We start from the raw sequence: 19,746 nt of genomic DNA, 5'->3' as shown, positions 1-19,746 counted from the left end.
TGCAGATGGTGGTAATGGGTCCAATCCGGTCTTTTTAGAAAGGTCTACGTTTACCGTACATTTTTATGGTGTATATAAATGGAAACTCTACTGGTCTGAATCAGAAGCAGTGACAAGTTATTTCTACATCAAAATGCTTTAATATGTATAAAAAGGACAGGACACACAAAAACACTCACAATAGCCAAAAAGATTGTATAACAGATGAATCAGAGGGCGTGTCATTCGTATCGTGGACTGCTGGCTCCGTCTAGCTCTACACAGGCTCCAGTGCCCCCCCCCCCCGTCCGCTCCGATGAGCTGTAATTGGCTTGAAAGAGGAACCGGTTGGATCCTTCACAGTTTGTACAGGAGGACATGCCATGTCTGTTTTCAGCCTGTCAGTGGCTCTTCTGTACAAAGCGGGGGGGTCATTCCATTCCTCCAATGTCATGCTGTTTATATGAATGTGAGACCAAGCTCCCTGCGGAGGAACACAAGCATTGTTCAGTACGCTGTGCACAGCGAGACAGCCCGAAAATGAGAAATAAAACATTCCGGACGCGTCAAAGTCGGATCAGCCTTTAAACGCCGTCAGCTCCGTGAATCAGGATAACGTAGGTCCGACCTCACCTCAAGACTGCCTTTTCTCCGAATGTTGAAAGAGATTAAGTCGTTTTAAGACTTAGGAGACAGCATTCAACAGAAAGTGCGCTAAAATACGTGCACAGGTGTGTTCCCGTGTGTTCTTTTCAAGTTTCAGCTTGTTCTTTTCGATACCGCTCTCTGCTCGGAAGTCGTTAAAATTCTACTTAACAGCAAATTATCCACCAAAAACCTCTGACACACAAAGGCAGGGACAGGACACACACACTCAGGTCACAGGACAAGTCCAAAGGAGAGAGGTGGGAGCGGGAGCGAGAGGGTCAGAGGCCAAGCGGTGAAGTTAGGGTCAACTAGCCAGTAATTAAGCCGCACCATCAGTATTTGGCAAATACCCATGCGCATCTGACGAGGGTGAATAAAGAACAGAGCACGAAAGCCACAGTCTGGAAGAGTAATATGACTTTACACGGGCAGCTAATTAGATATGAAAGCATTACTATCAGAAATAGAACCTATGAAACCAAAATAAGGAAGCACAGATAGTTCAAGATGAGCTGGTGCATTAAAAACACCTGCCACTGGACCCACAGTATTCCATAGACTGAAATAGAGATGGAAAATCTAGAGTTCTTTTTTCTATCCAACTTTATCTGTTGAGGCCAACATGAATTCATGACCTTTCAGGATTGATCGACTCGACGCTTCACCCGAAGCCGCCGAGATATTCCCTGTGCATTGATGGTGGTGCGAGCAGCAGACTGTGGCTTCGCAGCAGTACGGCCTCTAGCAGGGAGCTCGAGGTTGGGAGTTCACATGAAGTGGAAGCAATACAGGGAGGAGGGGGTGGGGGTGGGGGTGGGGGTGGGGGGGGGGTTGCCTCGGAGACAGCCAGTGTCAGCACAGCTCCCAGCAGCAGGGGCATACTTACCTGTGGCCAGGCCCCCCTCTGCTCTGCCCTTCATCCCTCCTCCTCCTCCTAGGCCAGAGCCACTGAGGGTCTCCACAGACAAAGATGGCTGCTCACCCTTGTAGGGTTTGGGCCGGAAGGGGAAGTCTTTGTCTTTACCTTTAGAGCCTTTTGGCCGGCCCGCAGTCTTCTTCTTGGACTTCCCATCTCCTTTCACGCCCAATAGGGGGTGCACCTCTGAAAACAACAGCACGCTTTTAAAAAGAGACGTAAAGATTGTCACACGTGCACTCTAGAAAAAGAAATTAGACCTGAAAGTTGTAGGGGAGAAGGGAAATATAGCATTGCCACATAGGAAAGACCCCAGAACCTACTGCGGACTCTAATATTTTATTGTAGCATCAAGCTAGGCGGGCAGAGATTCTCCACAAGCTCATTTCCATTAAACTGCCTGCACTGTGCTGAAAAGTGTGTCCCCGTCTCCAGCCTGAGGCTCGTGCAACTCACCGTCACTCGGCACCCCCTTGAGTTCAATGGTGGTGGTGCGAGCCTTTTTTTTGGCTGGGCCCGTCTCAGAAGAGGGCTGCCTCTGCTTTTTGTCGCCACTAGGTGACGCGTCCTCTGTGTTTCCGGTCAAGCCGGAGGCGTCAGGCGGGGGCCCGAATGGGTTTTCCTCTGGGTCTTCCACTTCGGGGGCAATGGGCAGGTACAGCAGAGCTTTATTGTCCTCCAACTCCTCGTCACTACATGGGGAGAAAACAGACGTTACTGCCTGAGGTTCGGGGTCTTAAAACGTTTTTATTTCATCATCACCTGCTGCAAAAAGCAACTATGGGGTCAACAGTGGTGACATCAACCTCTTCATCCTCTGCGGCATCGGCACCTGCAACACCAGGACAACTTTGGGTCTCAGAAAGTCACACCAGCAGAGAAGAGCCAATAAAAATAGTGGAGCAATATCATTTCAATTCAAAAACACATTACAAACACCAAACTGAACTCCTACCTGTCTGCTCAGGTTCACTCTTGTCTTCATCCTCGATGTCGAACTCCGATTCCCTCTCCTCGTACTCCACGTTTTCATCCAGCTCTTTGAAGTCTGGAGCGAAAGCGCTCCAGTTTTCCTGGAGACAAATAATCCGCTTTAGCTGGAAGCTTGCTGAAAGGATGGCGATGAAGAGGCTCTTGGGGAAAAACACCAGCTCTTTACACGACAGGAGCACAAGTCAAATGCATGCGATGCGGAATAATATCCACCGTGTTGTGTTGTGGCTAAAATCCCTTTCAAAAAACATTAATAGACCCAATTTTTAATATTTCTGTCCTCTACAAGCGTGGACAAACATGTCTAGAATGACTCGAATATCGCTCCTCTCAAAGTTTCACTCTTTTTAGATCTTTTGGCCAGATGTTACTATATATTTAGACTCAGCCTACCAACATACATGGATTGTGTGTCCAGGATCTGGACATGAAGGGCACAGACAAACTCAACATCACTTGGTCACAACAATGTAGCAAAAGGCTCCCAAGGGATGGACAAGTAGCCAAATATCTGTCAAAAAGGAACCGATCTGACCGGCCAGCTGACGTCAGCTCACCACTTGATTCTGGGCCCAGATGGACACAACTCCACTGGAGATGGAGGCAATGATTGGACGGACAGGATGCCACTGAGGGAAGGTTAGAGGAGACAAAACCGCACCTTTGAATCAATTCAAAAATCAAATGTTGCTTAGTTCTCTATGTCTTGGCATTACAGCAACATCCAGCAGGAGTTCTCCTCTGGTTCCATGTAGGATCTTCACCAGATTCCCGATGCTCTTCTCCCAAATGTAGAGAGCGTGCTGCCTGGCCGAACCGGCCACGATGTATTCGCCGTCACCAGAAAAGCAACAGCGCTTCCAGGGGGTCCTAACAAAAGAGGGATGCAATGACAGGCATTTCAAAATATAAGCATTCCCAGCAAGAGGCGGGAGGAGGTCGGAAGACACGGGCAGACACGCAAAGGGGGGACTAATCCATCATTCCGGGACTGCAAGCGTTCAAAAGGCTGACCTGTTTACGAGGTCCTGCAGCTTCTGCATGGGTTCGGGTTCACCGTCCCGACCACAGGTCAGTATCTCCCGGCCGTCGTACACTCTGATGATGCGGTCCGCTGTGTTTATGAGGAAACAACTGCGCAGGACACAAAGTCGGGAGGGGTTAAAGCGGAATCGCAGCTAAGAGTGGATCGGATTTTAGTGGAGACGATGGAGACTGAAGGAAGGTGGCCTCTCGGTTCTCACCTGCCTTTTCGGGCAAATTCGATTGACTTGATGGCAGTAGTGTTGCTGGTGCCAGTGGTCACTCTGAAGGAGGCCACCAGCTCCTGGGTGTTTGTGCTCAGCACCAAGATCTGCAACGGAGAATCAGAAAGGAAAATAGAGCGCACGTTGTAAGACACAACAACAGGCTGGGATTCGGAGTGGAAAGGAAGAAGTACCACCTATAACTATATTTAATATTTAACATTCAACCTTGTTTTTGTTTGGACAATTAAAGAAGCGTCAAAGGCACATTTTAGAGAAGCCCTGCGTATGGCCAAAGGACCAACCGACCGACTGACCTTTCCTTTGGCGTTGCCAGTGTAGATGTACTCCCCCCGCCTGTCAAAAGCTGCCACCACGTTCAGGTCTGAATCGTCATCCACGGGCAGCACAACGTGTTTGCAATCCGACAAAGTAAGCAAGACCGGGGCTGACTTCATGGGACACACCAGGACCTTGTCCCTAAAACAGAGACGGAGATAATTGCTTGTTAATGCAATCAATTATTGCTGACTTGCACCGATCGGTTTGGCACGAATCCACGATGTGACCGCTAGGCATGACAGCCCAGCAGACTCCATACACGGCAGGCGCCCGTGAACTACTCACATGTCTCTGGGGTGGCACTGCAGTTTCAGGATGGGGGAGGGGAAGCGGAACCTCTGGTCACAGTCTCCAGTGAGGACATCCCACTGCGAGACAATGTTGTCTGTGGAAGCGCTCACGAGCTTGTGGCCATCTCGACTCCAGCTAAACACCCAGAAAATGAATCAATAATCAGCACTGGAACGTTCAAGTGGGGACTGGACCAAGTTTCTTATAAAAAAGATGACATAAGTGCAAACGCAGAGGTGTGAACACTGTCTAGAATAGCATGTCTCACCATAAAGAGCACACTGGGTGAATGTGTGCGCTGATAATTTTGGCGATGCCGCGCGTCAGGAAATCCCAGATGACGATACGGCCGTCGTTGCAGCCCACCGCCAGCAGCGTGCCCCAGCGGTTAAATGTACAGGTGAGGGCCATGCTAATGCAATCCAGGGTGCCATCTGCCTCCTAGCAACACACGCAGTACACACACACACAATGAAACACTGAAAAGTGCACGTGATTTGGACTTTTTAGTAACGCCGGGCACTTACCTCTGGGTAGTTTTGCCCGAATGACTCTGGGAGGGAGAACAAAGCAAAGGGCATCAATAATTATAAGACTCCTTTGATGCTACTAGACAAATTTGCTTCAGCTAGTGGTGGATTTTTAAAGTCTGTGTGATTCTATGAAGGTGAGTGGTTGCCATGGCAATCAAAAATCCCTGTGGAAGCTGCTACAAGTGGCGAGTAGACCCGTATTCCCAAACGATATAACACAATAACCACACTAGTATAAAATCCGTTCCCACATCTTGTCATGCACAAACCTTTTAATGTGTTTATAGAGTTTAATTCTGGGTTTCCGAAGCTTTTATCAGAAACGCTTTGGTGAAACTAAATTTGACGTCGAACCCTAAAGACAGCAGCTGTAAGTGCTGTTATTGTCTATCAAAATCACTTTGCGGTGTCTTAATAGCAGCATTTGTTCACAAAAATCAGAAAAAAGTGCTTGGAGTGGCTGACCAAGCGTTTTCTACTAGATAAATATACTGTAACTAAATTCAAACCGAATATGAAAGATTGTTTGGAGGTTTTAGATAAATAGCTTCCATGTTTAACCGACGTTTCAATAAAGCACAAAAGGTCCCGTAAAACAATTTAAGAGGAGCTGTTTAACCGAATATATTACCGTACTTTTCATAAAATAAATGTAACTTGTTCATCCGTTGACAACGTAGGCTAATATACAATGCTAACAACACGTTACCATCAACACATAAATGGCACTTCATATAAATAGTAGGGACATAGTATTGTTAATTACCTAGTAATTCGAGGTTCATGACTACACCACTGGGACCCAAATGTCCCGAACCAGTTGATTTGTTACTAAAATGTTCTTCTAAATTCTGCAACTTCGACTGCAAAAGACTGGCGCCGAGCTTCGATGGCCGGCCTTTCTTCTTCTCTTCCGAGTTCTAGCGGGCAGCGACCAGCTTCGAGCGGCGTTGCTGCCACCTGCTGGTCGGTGCGTGCAATGACAGCCAAACAGGCGCATGCTAGTGTCATTTATTGCCTAGTGTTTATTATTGTTAGTGTTTTAGAATATGTATTAAATGTCAAAGGAGGACATTAATTTGAGTGATAAATGACAAATGTCACAAGTCATCTAGATTATTTGATCAATCTGTACCTATGAAAATGTACTCCACAAAGTCCTGGCTGATTTAATCCTGCACTATAGATGATGTTAGTGTTTGGGTTTACTTCTTGTTTTTCATTCATTACTCATGGTAAATTTTCAGGTAGATAGATAGTGTATTTCTAGACTGTAGAAAACATTCATACATGATATATAGACTCCATGTTTGTGCAAATTTCCTAATAATCTGAAAGACAGAAGAAGCCTTTCAAACTCTGATCCTCCATTTTCTTCTGCCATCTCCATGTTTTAATTTTGCACTTACACTATTTATACTACTACATTCACACTAATTATAAGATGCTACCTGCTCAGTAAAATGACTCAGATTCACATGTCAAAGCAGACAGACACACACATGCATACACGAACACACACACTAAATCACACAGGTGAAACACCAGAGTTTCCAAACAGCACCATTGGCAGGTGCAAAAAATCCAAAGGTGTCACCTCCTTTAAAAATAACATTTAAAACATTCCCCAACCTGACGGTTGAACTTTGTGTAGTTGTTTCCCCTACTGGCTGTATGGTGGAGTGCAGTAGCACTCAGCTTTAATGATCTTGTCTCTTTAAATCCTGGAATCGGGACCCACAGAGGTTCCAGGTAGATGGTCCACCTGTGTTTAAACACCCATTTATACTTGGGCATCTGCAGTGGCAGGGAATATGTCCTCTGTGGGCCCTTTGTGACCTCCACAGAGAGGGGCCCCACATTACACCAAAAACTAACTTTTTTGTTGAACTTTGTATTGAGCAGTTTTTTGTTTGTTTTTTAAAAAACAAAAAAAACAAAAGTAAGCTATATAAAATACATTTAGAAATCCATCTTCATAGCTGAAAGGATGGATAATGCACACCTTTTCCCATTATTTCAATGAGTTGCCTCCTAAACTCAGACAAAACGACTTTTCTCTTCCTCCATTTGCAGGTGTGGATGAAAAGTTTTGCCAGTCACTCTGTCATCCATATTAATGCCAAACTCAATATTGTCCCTAGAGAGAGGAGTAAATATTTGAATTTGGGTTGACAACCAGTCCTGCAAGTTCTCCCATGTCAGTACACAAACTAAAAAAGATCAGGGACCAGTACAGTAGCCTGTATCAGTGTCACAGAAGATGCAGTTATTGTGGTCATGGTCTTCTTTTGTTTTGGGCCTTACTAATAAATTAACGTTCCATATCTCCATTTATAATGTCTGACAAGAAAACAGCTTGTGGAGTTGGTTGTGCTGGAAATAGTATATTAGATTGTTGATTAGATTGTTATAGATAATCACATTTGAATTTCCTCCTGCCAAAAATGGTGATCAAGTGTAGTTTTGGTAGATAATTATACATGATTAAGAGGCAAAAGCTTCTGTTAATAAGCTTCTGAAATATGAAACCATCTGCCTACTATATGCACAATTTCAAATGGGCATATGATTCCATATTTCAGAAGCTTATTAAGGTAAGCTTTTGCAGGATAACCTTTTAATAAGATGGGCTATTAACCAGATATTTCTATCCAATATCCCAAATACAGTAGAGAGGTTTGTCACTGCTGAGCATATATTTGATGTGGGGTCAAATTGTATGTATACAGGGGTTTCCAACATAGTAGTACGTGTTTGTGAAGTCTCACTGCACATTCTTCACCTTTAAAATTATATTTAAGAAAAAATTCTATTCTAACCTTTTCCGTATTTTCTCTATTTCCTAACTAGATTTCTGTGTTGACTATCAAATACTGACTTTTAGTAGTAAATATTTAGCCATTTTACTTTTATGACAGCATTAAAACACAAAATGATTAGCTTTTACACCACAATCATCGTAGTCGTTTATAAGTATTTTAAAAAGGTTATTTTAAATATAGTGGACCCGATTTACGTAATTTCCACCTGCGCACAGCGGGGCTGCAGCCCCGATTGGCGCGACAATTACATCATTTCCTGTTTGCGCTTCTAACACTTTACTTCCTGCTGCGCTACCGGACCAGCGCCATTTAATTTAAAAGCACTCACGGAAATGAGTGAGAACGCGCGAATCAGGATTGTATTAAAGTGACGTGGATAGTTTTAATGGGATACAGGGTAGGTTAGGAATGGTGTATACACCGTAGGTGTGCGTTGTGGTTGTGGACTATTTTCAGGCTCGTCCTCCAGAGCGGAAGGGGGCGGTACTGCACCTGTTGCTGAACGCCACCAGGTGCAGGTCGAAGAACAAGAGAAGAAGAGCGCCATTTTTAAAAGAATCACCACCGGAAGTAGATTCAAAGATTCTGTGGAGAAAATGCTGGGTGAAGTCGAAGAACGGCTGGCAGAGCAGGTGCGAAGGTATCCAAACCTGTACGACTCCTCCTCGAAGCACTATAAGGACAACAAGCTGGCAACTAACTCGTGGAAAGAGATCTCTGAAAGAACTGGCCTGCAGAGTGCGGAGGAAGCCGCCAAAAAGTGGAAAAACCTCCGGGACAAATATGTGCGTCTGCAGAGGAAGATGGTGCCAGCCAGCGGCCGCGCAGGCAGTAAGAAAACACCCGCGTTGGTGACAATTCTATCTTGGCTGGCTCCTCATATAAGGCATCGGGACATGGCGTCCAGGTGTGACGCCAAGGTGAGTTTCAAGTTCAACTTCACTTTATTGATCCCTTTGGGATGACTCCCTCAGGGAAATTCAAAAATTCCACATAGAAAGATTAACACGCAGAAAATACGGCTACGTTAAAATGATTGCACTATGGATGAGAATGATGTTGTTGCATCAAAGTGTCCATTTCTGTGTGCCTTTAGTTTGTCTTTGGCAGGAACATTTTCAGCCTGGTGTTCCGGTCACATAGCAGAACATCCCGATCTCAAAGTGTTACATCGATGCAGCAACTGTCTTTACTGCTTTTGATAGACTGACTGTAGTTGAGATAAAGGACTTAAACCCAAAATACTGCCCCTTCTTTGGAAAAAGTAATGTGGATCTAAACCCAGAATACTTTATTAATACAATAACAATACAGGAGAGATACACAATATACAATGTTAATTTTTCAGGCAGTGGTGTCATGAATGGGGAGCCATATTTTTTATGTTACTGTCGATGAAATATCCTTAAACCCCTCTGTTCTCTCTGTGCCACAGAGCACCTCACCCACGGAGACACGGTCACAGCCAGAGCTGCCGGTGTCCACCACACAACCCTCCAGTTCGTCCACACTCACAACGAGCACGTCATCCGATTCATCGCCAGAGCACTCCTCGACATCCTCTCTGGGGTCAGGCTCGGCGCCAGAATCTTCCCCGCTCCCCATCTGCAGCACGCCACATGCACCTGCATTATCTGCTGCAGACATGGTACCTTTCCCACCACAGTCTCCTGTGGCCCATCCAGGAAAGAGAAGGAAAAAGGAGCGGGATGAGTGGGTTGTTGGGCAGATCAACCAGCTGGAGGAGCATAGGCTGGAGCTCACAAGAACGGTGCCTGAATTTGACGAGTATACGCGTTTTGGGCTGACTCTGGCAGACATGCTGAGAAAGGTGCCCGAGGACAAGCGGGACGACTTGATGTTTAAGCTTTACAGCACAGTCTACAAGTATCGTCGAAAGCTCTGAATCCACTCCATCATAGGCCATTTCTATCAGTGCTTTCCACTGTCCTTATGAGCACTTCATAAATAGACTGAATAGTTTTTATTGTATTTTTAAATATCTTTTAGAACTGGTATTTTAGATAACCTTTTATATCATAGTCAAAATATATTTTGTGTGTGTCCCCGTTTGTATTGATTTGCACTTCACTGCTGAGCACCTTTTTGTTTGTGATGCTTAAACTTAACATGCACATTTCAGTGACTTTGCAAAATAAAACTACATGATTTGTGACAACATGACTGTTTATTTACAATGAACAAGATTGAAATGTGACCATATTAATGGCAGGATGCAATGTTGACCTGCAGCGCCACAGCTACTTGTGCCATCTGGAAAAATCCCAGTCTGAATTTCTCTAAGGGTTCATGTGTGATAGGAAGGCAGTGTCATCCACCATCTGGTGAGGATTCTGCTCTGCGTTGGGAAATGTGCCCCAGCATCTCAGGTGGCCGTCAGCTCGATGGAGTGGGAGCCTCGGGTGTTAACATGCCTCCCGTCGAGGATTTCCACACAAATTCCAGAAGCGCCAGAAAGCGATTCAGCTGACGGAAGGACCACCGGCGCCTCTTTTCTGGAGCTGGAGCTCATTAACAACTGTTGTTAATGTTAATATTTAGTGTTACTCCATGAAATGTCCTTTAAATTAACTGTTGTTAATGTTAATGAGCTGCAGCTCCATGAGAAATCTGCGCTTGTCCAACCCGGAAGGTAAACACACCCATAGACATCACGTGGTCTGCGCTCTTCTTCTACGTCTATGGGTCTACGGAGAAGGTCCGTTTAACGCCACAGCGCCCTCTAAGTCTCTGGCGCGACGTTGCACAGCGAACAAGACTGCGCAGAAACGGGTTCAGCTTGTCGATAGTCTACGAAAACCCATATGTTTACATACACGAAGTTATTTTTCTAAGTTAATGCGACAAGATACTGTTTCTACCCTGTTGAATTATTTTATTAACCTTTTCGTGCCATGTAATTTTCAGTTTTATCAGGTCTAAAACGGAACCCTGGCCAATTGCATCTGTTGTGACGGACACAGAATTCAGCTTTTGCAGTTACTGTTCAGCTCATCGGTCTGAACTTGAGACATTGTCGCTTGACGAATCACACCACACGTTGTTTTTTAAGGGAATAATTTGTTTTGCAGTGGCAAAACTACACAAGAATACGTTTTAGTCTTATTGATGGGATGTAAAAAGAGCAAAAATGCGCAGCGGGACACTGGAGTCAATACTGTTGGCTTTATAGTCCGTCTCTTTACCGCAAAATACCCACCTCTAAAGCTCTGATTATTGTTTTATTGTGAAGGTCTTTTTGTTGCGGTTATACATATGCGCGCACGGACGGGCTTGCGTGCCCGTGTGGATGGTGGGGGGGCGGGGGCGCCACGTCGGCACAACCACGACACAAAAGTGAGCTACGTTGGTCTGTCAATGGTGATTCTATGTGTGTGCGCACACGCGTGCACGATAGAGGAAAAAAGTCGAAGTAGTTGGAAGGGGACAGATTTATGCGAAAAGGGGCAAAGCGGCATTCAGAAGGATCCACATAGAGGAATACTCAGGTGGAAAAGTCCTTGTTTTTAGGTCTGGTTGCATCCCGAAGCAGAAGCTCAACTCTGAACTTCATCAGTGCCAAGTGTTTTTGTGAGAGGAGCCCCCAAAATGGTGAAGGTAAGAAACTTCTTTCCTGTCTTAGTTCGTGATAATTGTCACATAATATGAAAACGTAACACGCGTTAAATGCATTTGAGTTTGGTCGATTTTTTCCCCCCATCTTATACGATTGGAAAACATCTTTATTTCTCCTTTAAATGGTGCTGCATTTGGATCAAAGATGCATTTGTGAAATTAGAAGCAGAGTTGCACCCATTAAAACAGACCCGTGCTGGACGATGTAAGTCTGAAGAAAAAAGGACATGCTGGCAATTTAATAGTGTTCGGTGATCACCTTCTCCTCATGCTGTGTCTGATCACGCACTTTTATGGGATGGCATCCCAAGATTTGTCTCAAGTCAGTCACCGTGGTTGTGTTGGTCACTCTGAAATGAACAGCCATCCCAGGTGCCCAGTGAGGTTATGCTCAGGGCTGCTGGTGGGCCCTCTAATCGTCTCTACTTCCAAATTCCAGAGGTAGCCTGAGAATCCCTGCAGCATTGTCACGTCGGGGGACAGAGTTCAGTTCCAGGCTGTGCAGCTGGGTATGGTTGCAGAATCTCATCTCAGTCTGTGCACTAAGATTCCGCCCGATGATGACAAACCTCGAGATGCTGCTCACAATGTCCAAAAGACTCTGTCAGTGTAGGTATTAGAGTTGTCTGTCTTCTCCACACCTAGAGTCCAACTGCGGGGCTCGTCACCGAACCTAACACCCCTCCACGCGTTGCACGAACCGGGTTAAACGTCCTGCAAATGCGTAGGAGGCAGCCTGCGGTTTTTAAGTGCTGGGTGTGTATATTGTGCGAGTTCTGGGTTAACGGTGTCTTCAAATGTTTCAAGAATGTGAACCAGGCTAACGTGGAGTCCCAGCCTTGGACCAGTTTGGCCTCGGATGAGCCGGAAGTCCCAAACAGCCAGTCCACGCAGGGTAAGTCCTGCCTCCATCAGCCATTTCCTAAATGCAAGTCAACCTACAGACTCTCTTCATTCATCTTTCTGTGTCCTCAGTTTCTGGTAAGGACCACGTGGCACCTTCCAACATGATGTGGAGGGTTACCGGAGGCCTCTTCAATGTCACCAAGGGTGTGGTGGGTGCTGCGGTGGGTGGGGTGGCCTGGGTGGGCAGCAGAAGTCTGGAGATCACCAAGTCAGCTGTGACCGCGGTGCCCTCCATGGGGGTGGGACTCATGAAGGACGGAGTGTCTGCCGTGGCTGGAGGCGTCTCAACAGTTGGTTCTACAGTGGCGGGAAAACTGCCTTTCACACCCAAGAAAGACAAGGCCGAGTGAGGAGGAAGGAGTTAAAAAACCCACCGGGACTGAGCTGCCACTGGCATCCAAGTGGTCCCTGCTTGGTCTGGGACATTTGAGCACCATGCTGAAATTTTCTCTTTGAATCAAACACCACATGTATCACCAGAGAATTCAGTATTAATACCCAAAAGACAATAACAATGATAATAACAATCAGCGTTATTATTATTAATTTTATTATTAAAAACCTTCGCTGACAAGTGACTGAAACTCTCCAAACATATTTATGTGGTGATGCATTCATCTTAAATCATTACAGGCAGAGTTAAATGTTTTAGAGTACTTTTTCTTTTTCTTCTTTTCTATCTGCACATTGTTTGAGTGAATCGGATGATGTTTGATAAGTTTTGTAAGGTATGGAAGCAGAATTGTAGTTTATGCTCATCCAATGCATTTGGACAGCATTAAATGATCGGCAACACTCTTTAGAGTACAGTTTTAATTGTGTCTGAATCCTATAAAAGACAATTAGTTAATGTACAGTTAAATGTATTTTTTTTGGTACCTGCAGCCAAAGACAAATAAAAAATAAATCAAAACATCACAGAACCCAATATAGAAAATCTATAAATATATCTCTATATATTAATTATATATATTTTTATTGTTAATATGGTGAAATTGTGTGGTGCGGTTTTTTAAAGATGGAAAGACATTTTTAATGTGTAAAGGTCCAATTTAGGGCTCAGACTTGAGGCTTTTGGGTAAAATCTCTTCTTCTACCCTTTAATCTTCCGGCAGCGGTGGCGCCGCCTGCTGGGAGGGAGGAGAAACACGTGTGGACGTCAACATCAAATTTTAAACCCCAGCCTTGGTTCTTTCATGTCTGACATGCTATTGAAAATAGCAACATTGACTGCCGCGTTTGTGTGCAAATTGTGATGGTTACGGCTGCGTCTTTACATTTACAGTTTTATTTAAAATTTGTATTTCACTTTCTTTAACTGATCCTCACCAGCGAGTCATGACATTGTTGCCATGGCATTTAAGACTACAACCAGGGGAGTGAGACTCCACCTGATCCGGTCTGTTGTCTGGGGATGTTGTGACCTCCCCGGTCCTGACAGATGCCTCTCAGATGTGTGAGACCGACGGACAAACGCTGCAGAACACCATCTATATTATGAATGTTGATGTTCTGTGTACATGTGGCAGCTACGGCTCCTCTGTCCACCCCAGGGTGGCGGATCCCTCATTTCTGTCTCTCCTTCAGCTTTCTTCTTCTTTCTTCGGTGTCTCTGAAGTCTTGGTGGAGTTGGCAGCTGATGAGGAAATGTAGCTCCATCCCCAGACCAGATTGCCTGCCTGTCTGTGTGTGTCTGAAGCGGCGTCCACTAAAAACAGCGATATGCCACGTCATCAATGTGAGGCGGACAATATTCGATGACGTCAACAACCGGCGCAGAACCCGACGGCACGAGCTCGTATGCTTCCCGCACCACTACCGTTGTACCTATGGATAGTTGCTCTTCACAGGTAACAGTAAGTTATAGTAGAGTATTATTCTGTGGTTTTAGAATCACCGTTAATGTGCCACGTGGTTTACACCAACACAACGATAGCGGCGTGGATCGAGTACGCGCGCTGCACTTGTGCCACTCGCCGTCCCCTTAAATCGATGACCACCAGATCCAGATCGTGTTGCCCCGCTTTTACTGCCCAAACCGCCCCGACCCGTTGGGGCACATCTGGCCTCGTCATTAGAGCCTTAAAGTCAGGGAGCCTCATTTCCATGAGAGGGTGTGGGTCTGTGCTCAGGTTGGTGGCACATGTCAAAGGAGCGTTCTTATGGACAACCCAAGGTTCCTGCAGAACACTGCCCAGCCCATTACACCATCTGCCCTCTGTAGTGCATCTTGGTGCCATGTGCCCCTCAGGTCAGCGACACAAATGCCCCAGGCGTTACGCACGGACACCAGATGTGTGTGCAGAGTTGGGCCATGATGATGATGATGATGATGATGGTGCTCACATCACCTGCCACTGGCTATAATGTTATGCTGGACGAGTGTCTCGGTCTCTAGAGGACCTGCCTGGGCGGCTTAAGAGCTTCAGCTTTAAGTTCCAGTTGCAGAACAAACACGGGGGGAAAAGCTGCTTTCTCATGCCACTAAATGCTCCTGAGGTACGTCTGTATTCTGGCCCCACTGCAAGTCCTGGTAGCAGAATTTGGACAGAAATTGGAACTAGAAGTAACCGTTGTATCACTGAAACTTTTTCCTGTTTGTCGTGTGAGTCACTTTCTGTTTGACTGAATTTTCCACGTGTATTTTCCATCACACCATCGCTTCTGAATTGAAGGCAGCATCCTTGTGTAATCTCGCATAAACTCTCTTGTCTCCGTATATCAGGCACAGATGCTGCTGAGTGAAAAAGAGACGAGAGAGTTGCTTTCCTTCCTCACCCACAGTGCACGGCCTGATGTCAAAGGTCAGGCCACGGGGTTCCTCCTGGGACTATCTGGAAACAGGTAAAAGGCCGACGGCCGTTATAAGGTGACCGATCCGAGTATTGATTTGATTTCACTGTGGTAGGAGATTTCCAGTGTGTAAGGTGCACCTAAATATGATAATCACGCTAGTCGACAGGCTACTTTTGACATATATAAGCCACATTCGATGAGATCCCAGTTTCCAACGTGTCCGTGTTTTCAGGGACGGATGCCAGGTTCTCGGCTCGAAACCTGACTTACTCGCCGCCCTGTTCGCTCTGACCTCCGACCGCTCCGTCGCTGTAGCCAAGGACTGCTATCACACCTTCGTCAACCTGTCGGCCGACAAGGCCCTGCACCAGGTGAGCGGCGACGTACAAACGCGATAGTGAACAACAATAACAACAGGCTCGGAGAGAGGAGGAAACACAGTTGGACACATCTGGTGTGTGGACGGGTATTTGAAGCTGGGACAGACTGGGAGACACCTGAGAACGGAGCAGCGCGGCCGTATCTGTTAAAAGTTCCAGTTAAGATGGTTCTGATCCAGGTTCATTTCTTTGTCCGCCCTCCAGGTTTTGGTGAAGGACGTTGATGTTCTGCCGCTGCTGTTTCAAAGGCTTGTGGATCCCGATTTCATGCTCTCGGATCAGATCAGCACCATCCTGTCCAACCTGGCCCGCGAAGAGAAGACTTGCGAGACTGTGTTCAAGGTGAAAAGAGTTAGTGGGAGTGGGAGAGTGGGGGCTGCGTTCCCTGTGTTGACAGCGTTGGGTAGCAGCGTAATAGCGACACCTGCTGGAGAATGAATACAGGCAACCTGGAAAAAGAGTCCATCAACTGCAGAAATACGCAGTAGTATGGATGAAATGTAAATGAAAGGCAATTCTCTGTAAGGGCAGAGGTCATTTTGGTGTTGTTTACCCCTTTACTGAGGGATGGATGGGATGGGATCATGTGGAGGGGGTGGAAGAGAAGTCAAAGGTCATTATCTCTGTCTCCATAGAAGGTGAAAGACTCTTTAGGAGATTATTTTGTATTCCCGCAGGTCCTCCAGGATGGTGTAGGCCTCCCTAAACTGGTGGAGATTTTCTGCAATGAAGGTTACAACAAGCAGGCAAAGCTGCACTACCTCGGCCCTCTGCTGTCCAACCTGACGCAGCTTCCGGAGGCCAGGAAGGAACTGTTGTCACAGGACAGGTGACCATCAACGCCAGTGCCGTTTGGGAACAGCTAATATTGGGATTTACAGGGGAAACCTTTCAGCGCTGTGTGAACTTGTGTTTCTGGCCTGTTGTTAATCGCGCCAATAGCTGCGGTCACTCAGAAGCTGCCGTTTCTCGGAGAACGTGAAATTCCCAGCAGAAACCTCCTGTGTTGCAGGTGCCTGTTGCAGAAGTTGTTGCCCTTCACTCAGTACGAGGCGTCCGCTGTGAGGAGAGGGGGGGTCGTCGGTACCCTGCGGAACTGTTGCTTCGACCACGGTGAGCTGCCGTGGGGAAAAATGCCCACTTTAAATCTAAACTTTATCGCTTGAGCTAAATGATTTAAGTCTTGTTTAGGAATAAATCTCCAGGATAATAACCAACCAGGATAATATTAGGAGCTCTCTTTACACTTCCAGTCCGTCATGAGCAGCTGTTGAGTGACGCCGTGGACATCCTGCCCTTCCTCCTGCTCCCACTGGCTGGTCCAGAGGAGCTAACAGAGGAAGAAAATGAAGGTAAGCATCGTTATCCATCATGAAAGAGCCAAAGAACCAGAACCGGTAGGACAGAACTCCTCTCCTCTCCTCTCCTCTCCTGTCCTCTCCTCTCCCTGTCCTCTCCTCTCCTCTCCTCTCCTCTTCTCTTCTCTCCTCTCCTCTCCTCTCCTCTCCTCTCCTCTCCTCTCCTCTCTCCTCTCCTCTCCTCTCCTCTCCTCTCCTCTCCTCTCCCTGTCCTCTCCCTGTCCTCTCCTCTCCCTCTCCCTCTCCCTCTCCCTCTCCTCTCCTCTCCTCTCCCTGTCCTCTCCCTGTCCTCTCCTCTCCCTGTCCTCTCCTCTCCTCTCCTCTTCTCTCCTCTCCTCTCCTCTCCTCTTCCTCTCCTCTCCTCTCCTCTCCTCTCCTCTCCCTGTCCTCTCCCTGTCCTCTCCTCTCCCTCTCCCTGTCCTCTCCTCTCCTCTCCTCTCCTCTCCTCTCCTCTCCTCTCCTCTCCTCTCCTCTCCTCTCCTCTCCTCTCCTCTCCTCTCCTGTCCTCTCCCTGTCCTCCCTCTCCCTCTCCCTCTCCTCTCCTCTCCTCCCCTGTCCTCTCCCTGTCCTCTCCTCTCCCTGTCCTCTCCTCTTCTCTCCCCTCCTCTCCTCTCCTCTCCTCTCCTCTCCCTGTCCTCTCCTCTCCTCTCTCCCTCTCCTCTCCTCTCCTCTCCTCTCCTCTCCTCTCCTCTCCTCTCCTCCTCTCCTCTCCTCTCCTCTCCTCTCCCCTCCCCTCCCCTCCCCTCCCCTCCCCTCCCCTCCCCTCCCCCTACATGAGCCTGGTCCTGCTCAAGGTTTCTTCCTGTTAAAGGGGAGTTTTTCCTTGCCACTGTTGCTTGTCTGGGGTCAGGCCCTGGGATTCTGGAAAGCGCCTTGAAACAATTTTGATTGTATAAGACGCTCTATAAATAAAGATTGCTGATGTTGTCAGGTCTTCCCGTGGACCTGCAGTACCTCCCAGAAGACAAGAAAAGAGAAAAAGACCCTGACATCAGGAAGATGCTGCTCGAGACGCTTTTACTGGTATGAAAAATGTCTCCGCTTACAGGACAAATCAACACATTCAGGATAACAACGCCTTTTTTTTTTTTTGACTCCACAGCTTACGGCAACCAAATTTGGCCGGAAGACTTTGAGAGATAAGAACGTTTATCTGATCGTGAGAGAGCTCCACAAATGGGAGCAGGACTTCCAGGTGTCGGCAGCCTGTGAGAAGCTGGTCCAGGTGAGAAGCTGGTGGAGGTTTGCTTCTGTTCTGAGGCAACGAGGGAAACAACCTTTCATGCTAGATCCAGATTTGTTTTGTTGAATTCTTTCTGCATTTATTTCTTTATGCATGTTTATTTAAGCTGCTGTCTGGTGTGTATGAGCGCTCACATCTGCTCTGCCTGCATTTCCCAGAATGCAGTGTGGCATCAGATAATCCGCCAGTGGAAACCTGTAAACGAATTAATGGGCCCTGCTATGATGATGATTTCCCGCTAGATCAAATTGTAAAAATAAGGAGGGATAATTTAACAGTCCAGGACTATTGGGAATATTTTGTGCGACGCTGTGTCACTTTGAATTGAAGTTGTAACAAGGAAATTTGGGCTTCATTCGCACACAAAACACAGCTAAGACAAGCAAAATCAGGGCCAGGTGTATGTGAGTGGTTGTAGGCGTCGAGGCCGCTTGTTTTTTAAGCCCGCCGTCGGACGGTTGTGCTTCCAGGTGCTGATAGGAGACGAGCCGGAGCAAGGTATGGAAAACCTGATGGAGGTCGAGATCCCACTGGATGTGGAGGAGAAATTAAACAAGGCGGACCAGGAGGAGGTGGAGAGAGCAGAAGATGAGACGGGAGGAGGAGGACAGTAACACAGAGACAAGAGAATCCTGGTTTCATTTGTTTTACCAGTCGGCCCATTTTAGAACTTGAGCTAAGCAATTACACTGGGGAACAATTTGGGAAAGAAAACCCCTTTCAGGTGGATTTTTATGCTGATTCTAAATATTACAGTCAGTTTGTTCCCAGCAGGTCCAGATAAGCCAAATTCCCGATTAGCTGCAGTCAGACCTGCCAGCTGGTCACACCTGGACTCCTCTCCAGCTGTGTGGCAACTTGTTGGTGCAGTCACACCTGAGCCGGTGTGGAGAGAGGTGTGTGCAGCTCCCAGGAGGTCGGCACTACCGACCTCTGAGGGGATCTGGACTCCAAAAACTTGATCTGATAGAGAAAAACTGAGATCAGTTTTAGATCCTGCGGCCAAAAATGAGTTAAAAACAGCCAAACTCAACAAAAACTGTGTTCCCCGGTGTTATTTAAATAGCAAAGCTCCTCTTAAAACCAAGAATCAATGTATATGAAGACTGATAACTAATATACCTATATTTTAAATGATATCAGACATAAAGGCAGAAGGCTGTTTTGTCCACTGATGACTTCATTTTACTCTGTAATTTTACTGTACATGAGCAAAGCTGTTTATACCTTAGGAAAGAAATAGTTTTTCTCACACATATAGCTTATATGTAATGTAATTAAAATGTTTTGAATATTTTTTTGTGTTTTTTTAACACAACTTTCTAATTTCCCAGTGAAAAGCATAATTATATACCATTAAGAGGCTTATAATAATAATTTACTACGATACTTGAAGGCATCATTTAGTGCTGCCTAAGGGATGAACTTGTGTTTGTGTACATGTGTGTACATGTGTGTATAAGCTTATTTATGCCTCATTAGTTGCTCTTCAGCCTGAATTGTTTACATCCGTCCCTGCAGCCTGTCCAACACTCTCAGGTTGCCCCAGTGATTTGAAGGTCATTGGTTTGACCTCACGCCCCCAACATGGACCATTTTAAACGGTGAATGTTCTTTACATGGACGACGGGCCCGTCTATACAGTAAAGCAAT

General features: G+C 46.4%; 4 protein-coding genes across 6 annotated transcripts; 3 read left to right on the top strand and 1 right to left on the bottom strand.

Moving 5' to 3' along the window:
- Positions 1–117: 117 nt before the first annotated feature.
- rbbp5 (retinoblastoma binding protein 5) lies at positions 118–5,877 on the bottom strand. 3 transcript variants are annotated; one of them, XM_057030321.1, is made up of 14 exons: positions 5,716–5,877; positions 4,944–4,969; positions 4,685–4,857; positions 4,411–4,551; positions 4,101–4,263; positions 3,781–3,890; positions 3,551–3,670; positions 3,253–3,406; positions 3,094–3,165; positions 2,499–2,616; positions 2,306–2,375; positions 2,000–2,235; positions 1,514–1,729; positions 118–463 (listed from the first exon to the last, which is right to left on the bottom strand). In XM_057030321.1, exons 1-14 carry the CDS (start codon positions 5,732–5,734, stop codon positions 411–413), a joined length of 1,671 nt encoding a protein of 556 aa, XP_056886301.1. In that variant the 5' UTR covers positions 5,735–5,877; the 3' UTR covers positions 118–410. The 3 variants fall into 3 exon arrangements, with proteins under 3 accessions (XP_056886301.1, XP_056886303.1, XP_056886304.1); XM_057030323.1 differs by having other exon boundaries at positions 1,610–1,729; XM_057030324.1 differs by having other exon boundaries at positions 1,652–1,729.
- Positions 5,878–8,024: 2,147 nt separating this feature from the next.
- On the top strand, positions 8,025–9,953 carry LOC130524575 (uncharacterized). The gene is made up of 2 exons (XM_057030829.1): positions 8,025–8,694; positions 9,210–9,953. Exons 1-2 carry the CDS (start codon positions 8,371–8,373, stop codon positions 9,678–9,680), a joined length of 795 nt encoding a protein of 264 aa, XP_056886809.1. The 5' UTR covers positions 8,025–8,370; the 3' UTR covers positions 9,681–9,953.
- Positions 9,954–11,078: 1,125 nt separating this feature from the next.
- Positions 11,079–13,114, top strand: zgc:153675 (uncharacterized protein LOC768179 homolog). Its single transcript, XM_057031537.1, has 3 exons — positions 11,079–11,392; positions 12,218–12,305; positions 12,386–13,114. The coding sequence occupies exons 1-3, from the start codon at positions 11,384–11,386 to the stop codon at positions 12,664–12,666; spliced, it is 378 nt and encodes a 125-aa protein (XP_056887517.1). The 5' UTR covers positions 11,079–11,383; the 3' UTR covers positions 12,667–13,114.
- Positions 13,115–14,034: 920 nt separating this feature from the next.
- On the top strand, positions 14,035–19,387 carry hgh1 (HGH1 homolog (S. cerevisiae)). The gene is made up of 10 exons (XM_057031531.1): positions 14,035–14,166; positions 15,042–15,160; positions 15,345–15,483; positions 15,697–15,834; positions 16,170–16,321; positions 16,505–16,605; positions 16,746–16,844; positions 17,782–17,873; positions 17,953–18,075; positions 18,564–19,387. The coding sequence occupies exons 1-10, from the start codon at positions 14,074–14,076 to the stop codon at positions 18,705–18,707; spliced, it is 1,200 nt and encodes a 399-aa protein (XP_056887511.1). The 5' UTR covers positions 14,035–14,073; the 3' UTR covers positions 18,708–19,387.
- The last annotated feature ends 359 nt before the right edge of the window (positions 19,388–19,746 follow it).

Source organism: Takifugu flavidus, chromosome 4 (assembly GCF_003711565.1).
Source record: "Takifugu flavidus isolate HTHZ2018 chromosome 4, ASM371156v2, whole genome shotgun sequence".
Taxonomy (NCBI): Eukaryota; Metazoa; Chordata; class Actinopteri; order Tetraodontiformes; family Tetraodontidae; genus Takifugu; species Takifugu flavidus.
The sequence above is the reverse complement of the archived record's forward strand: the minus strand, read 5'-3'. Positions and strand labels throughout refer to the sequence as shown.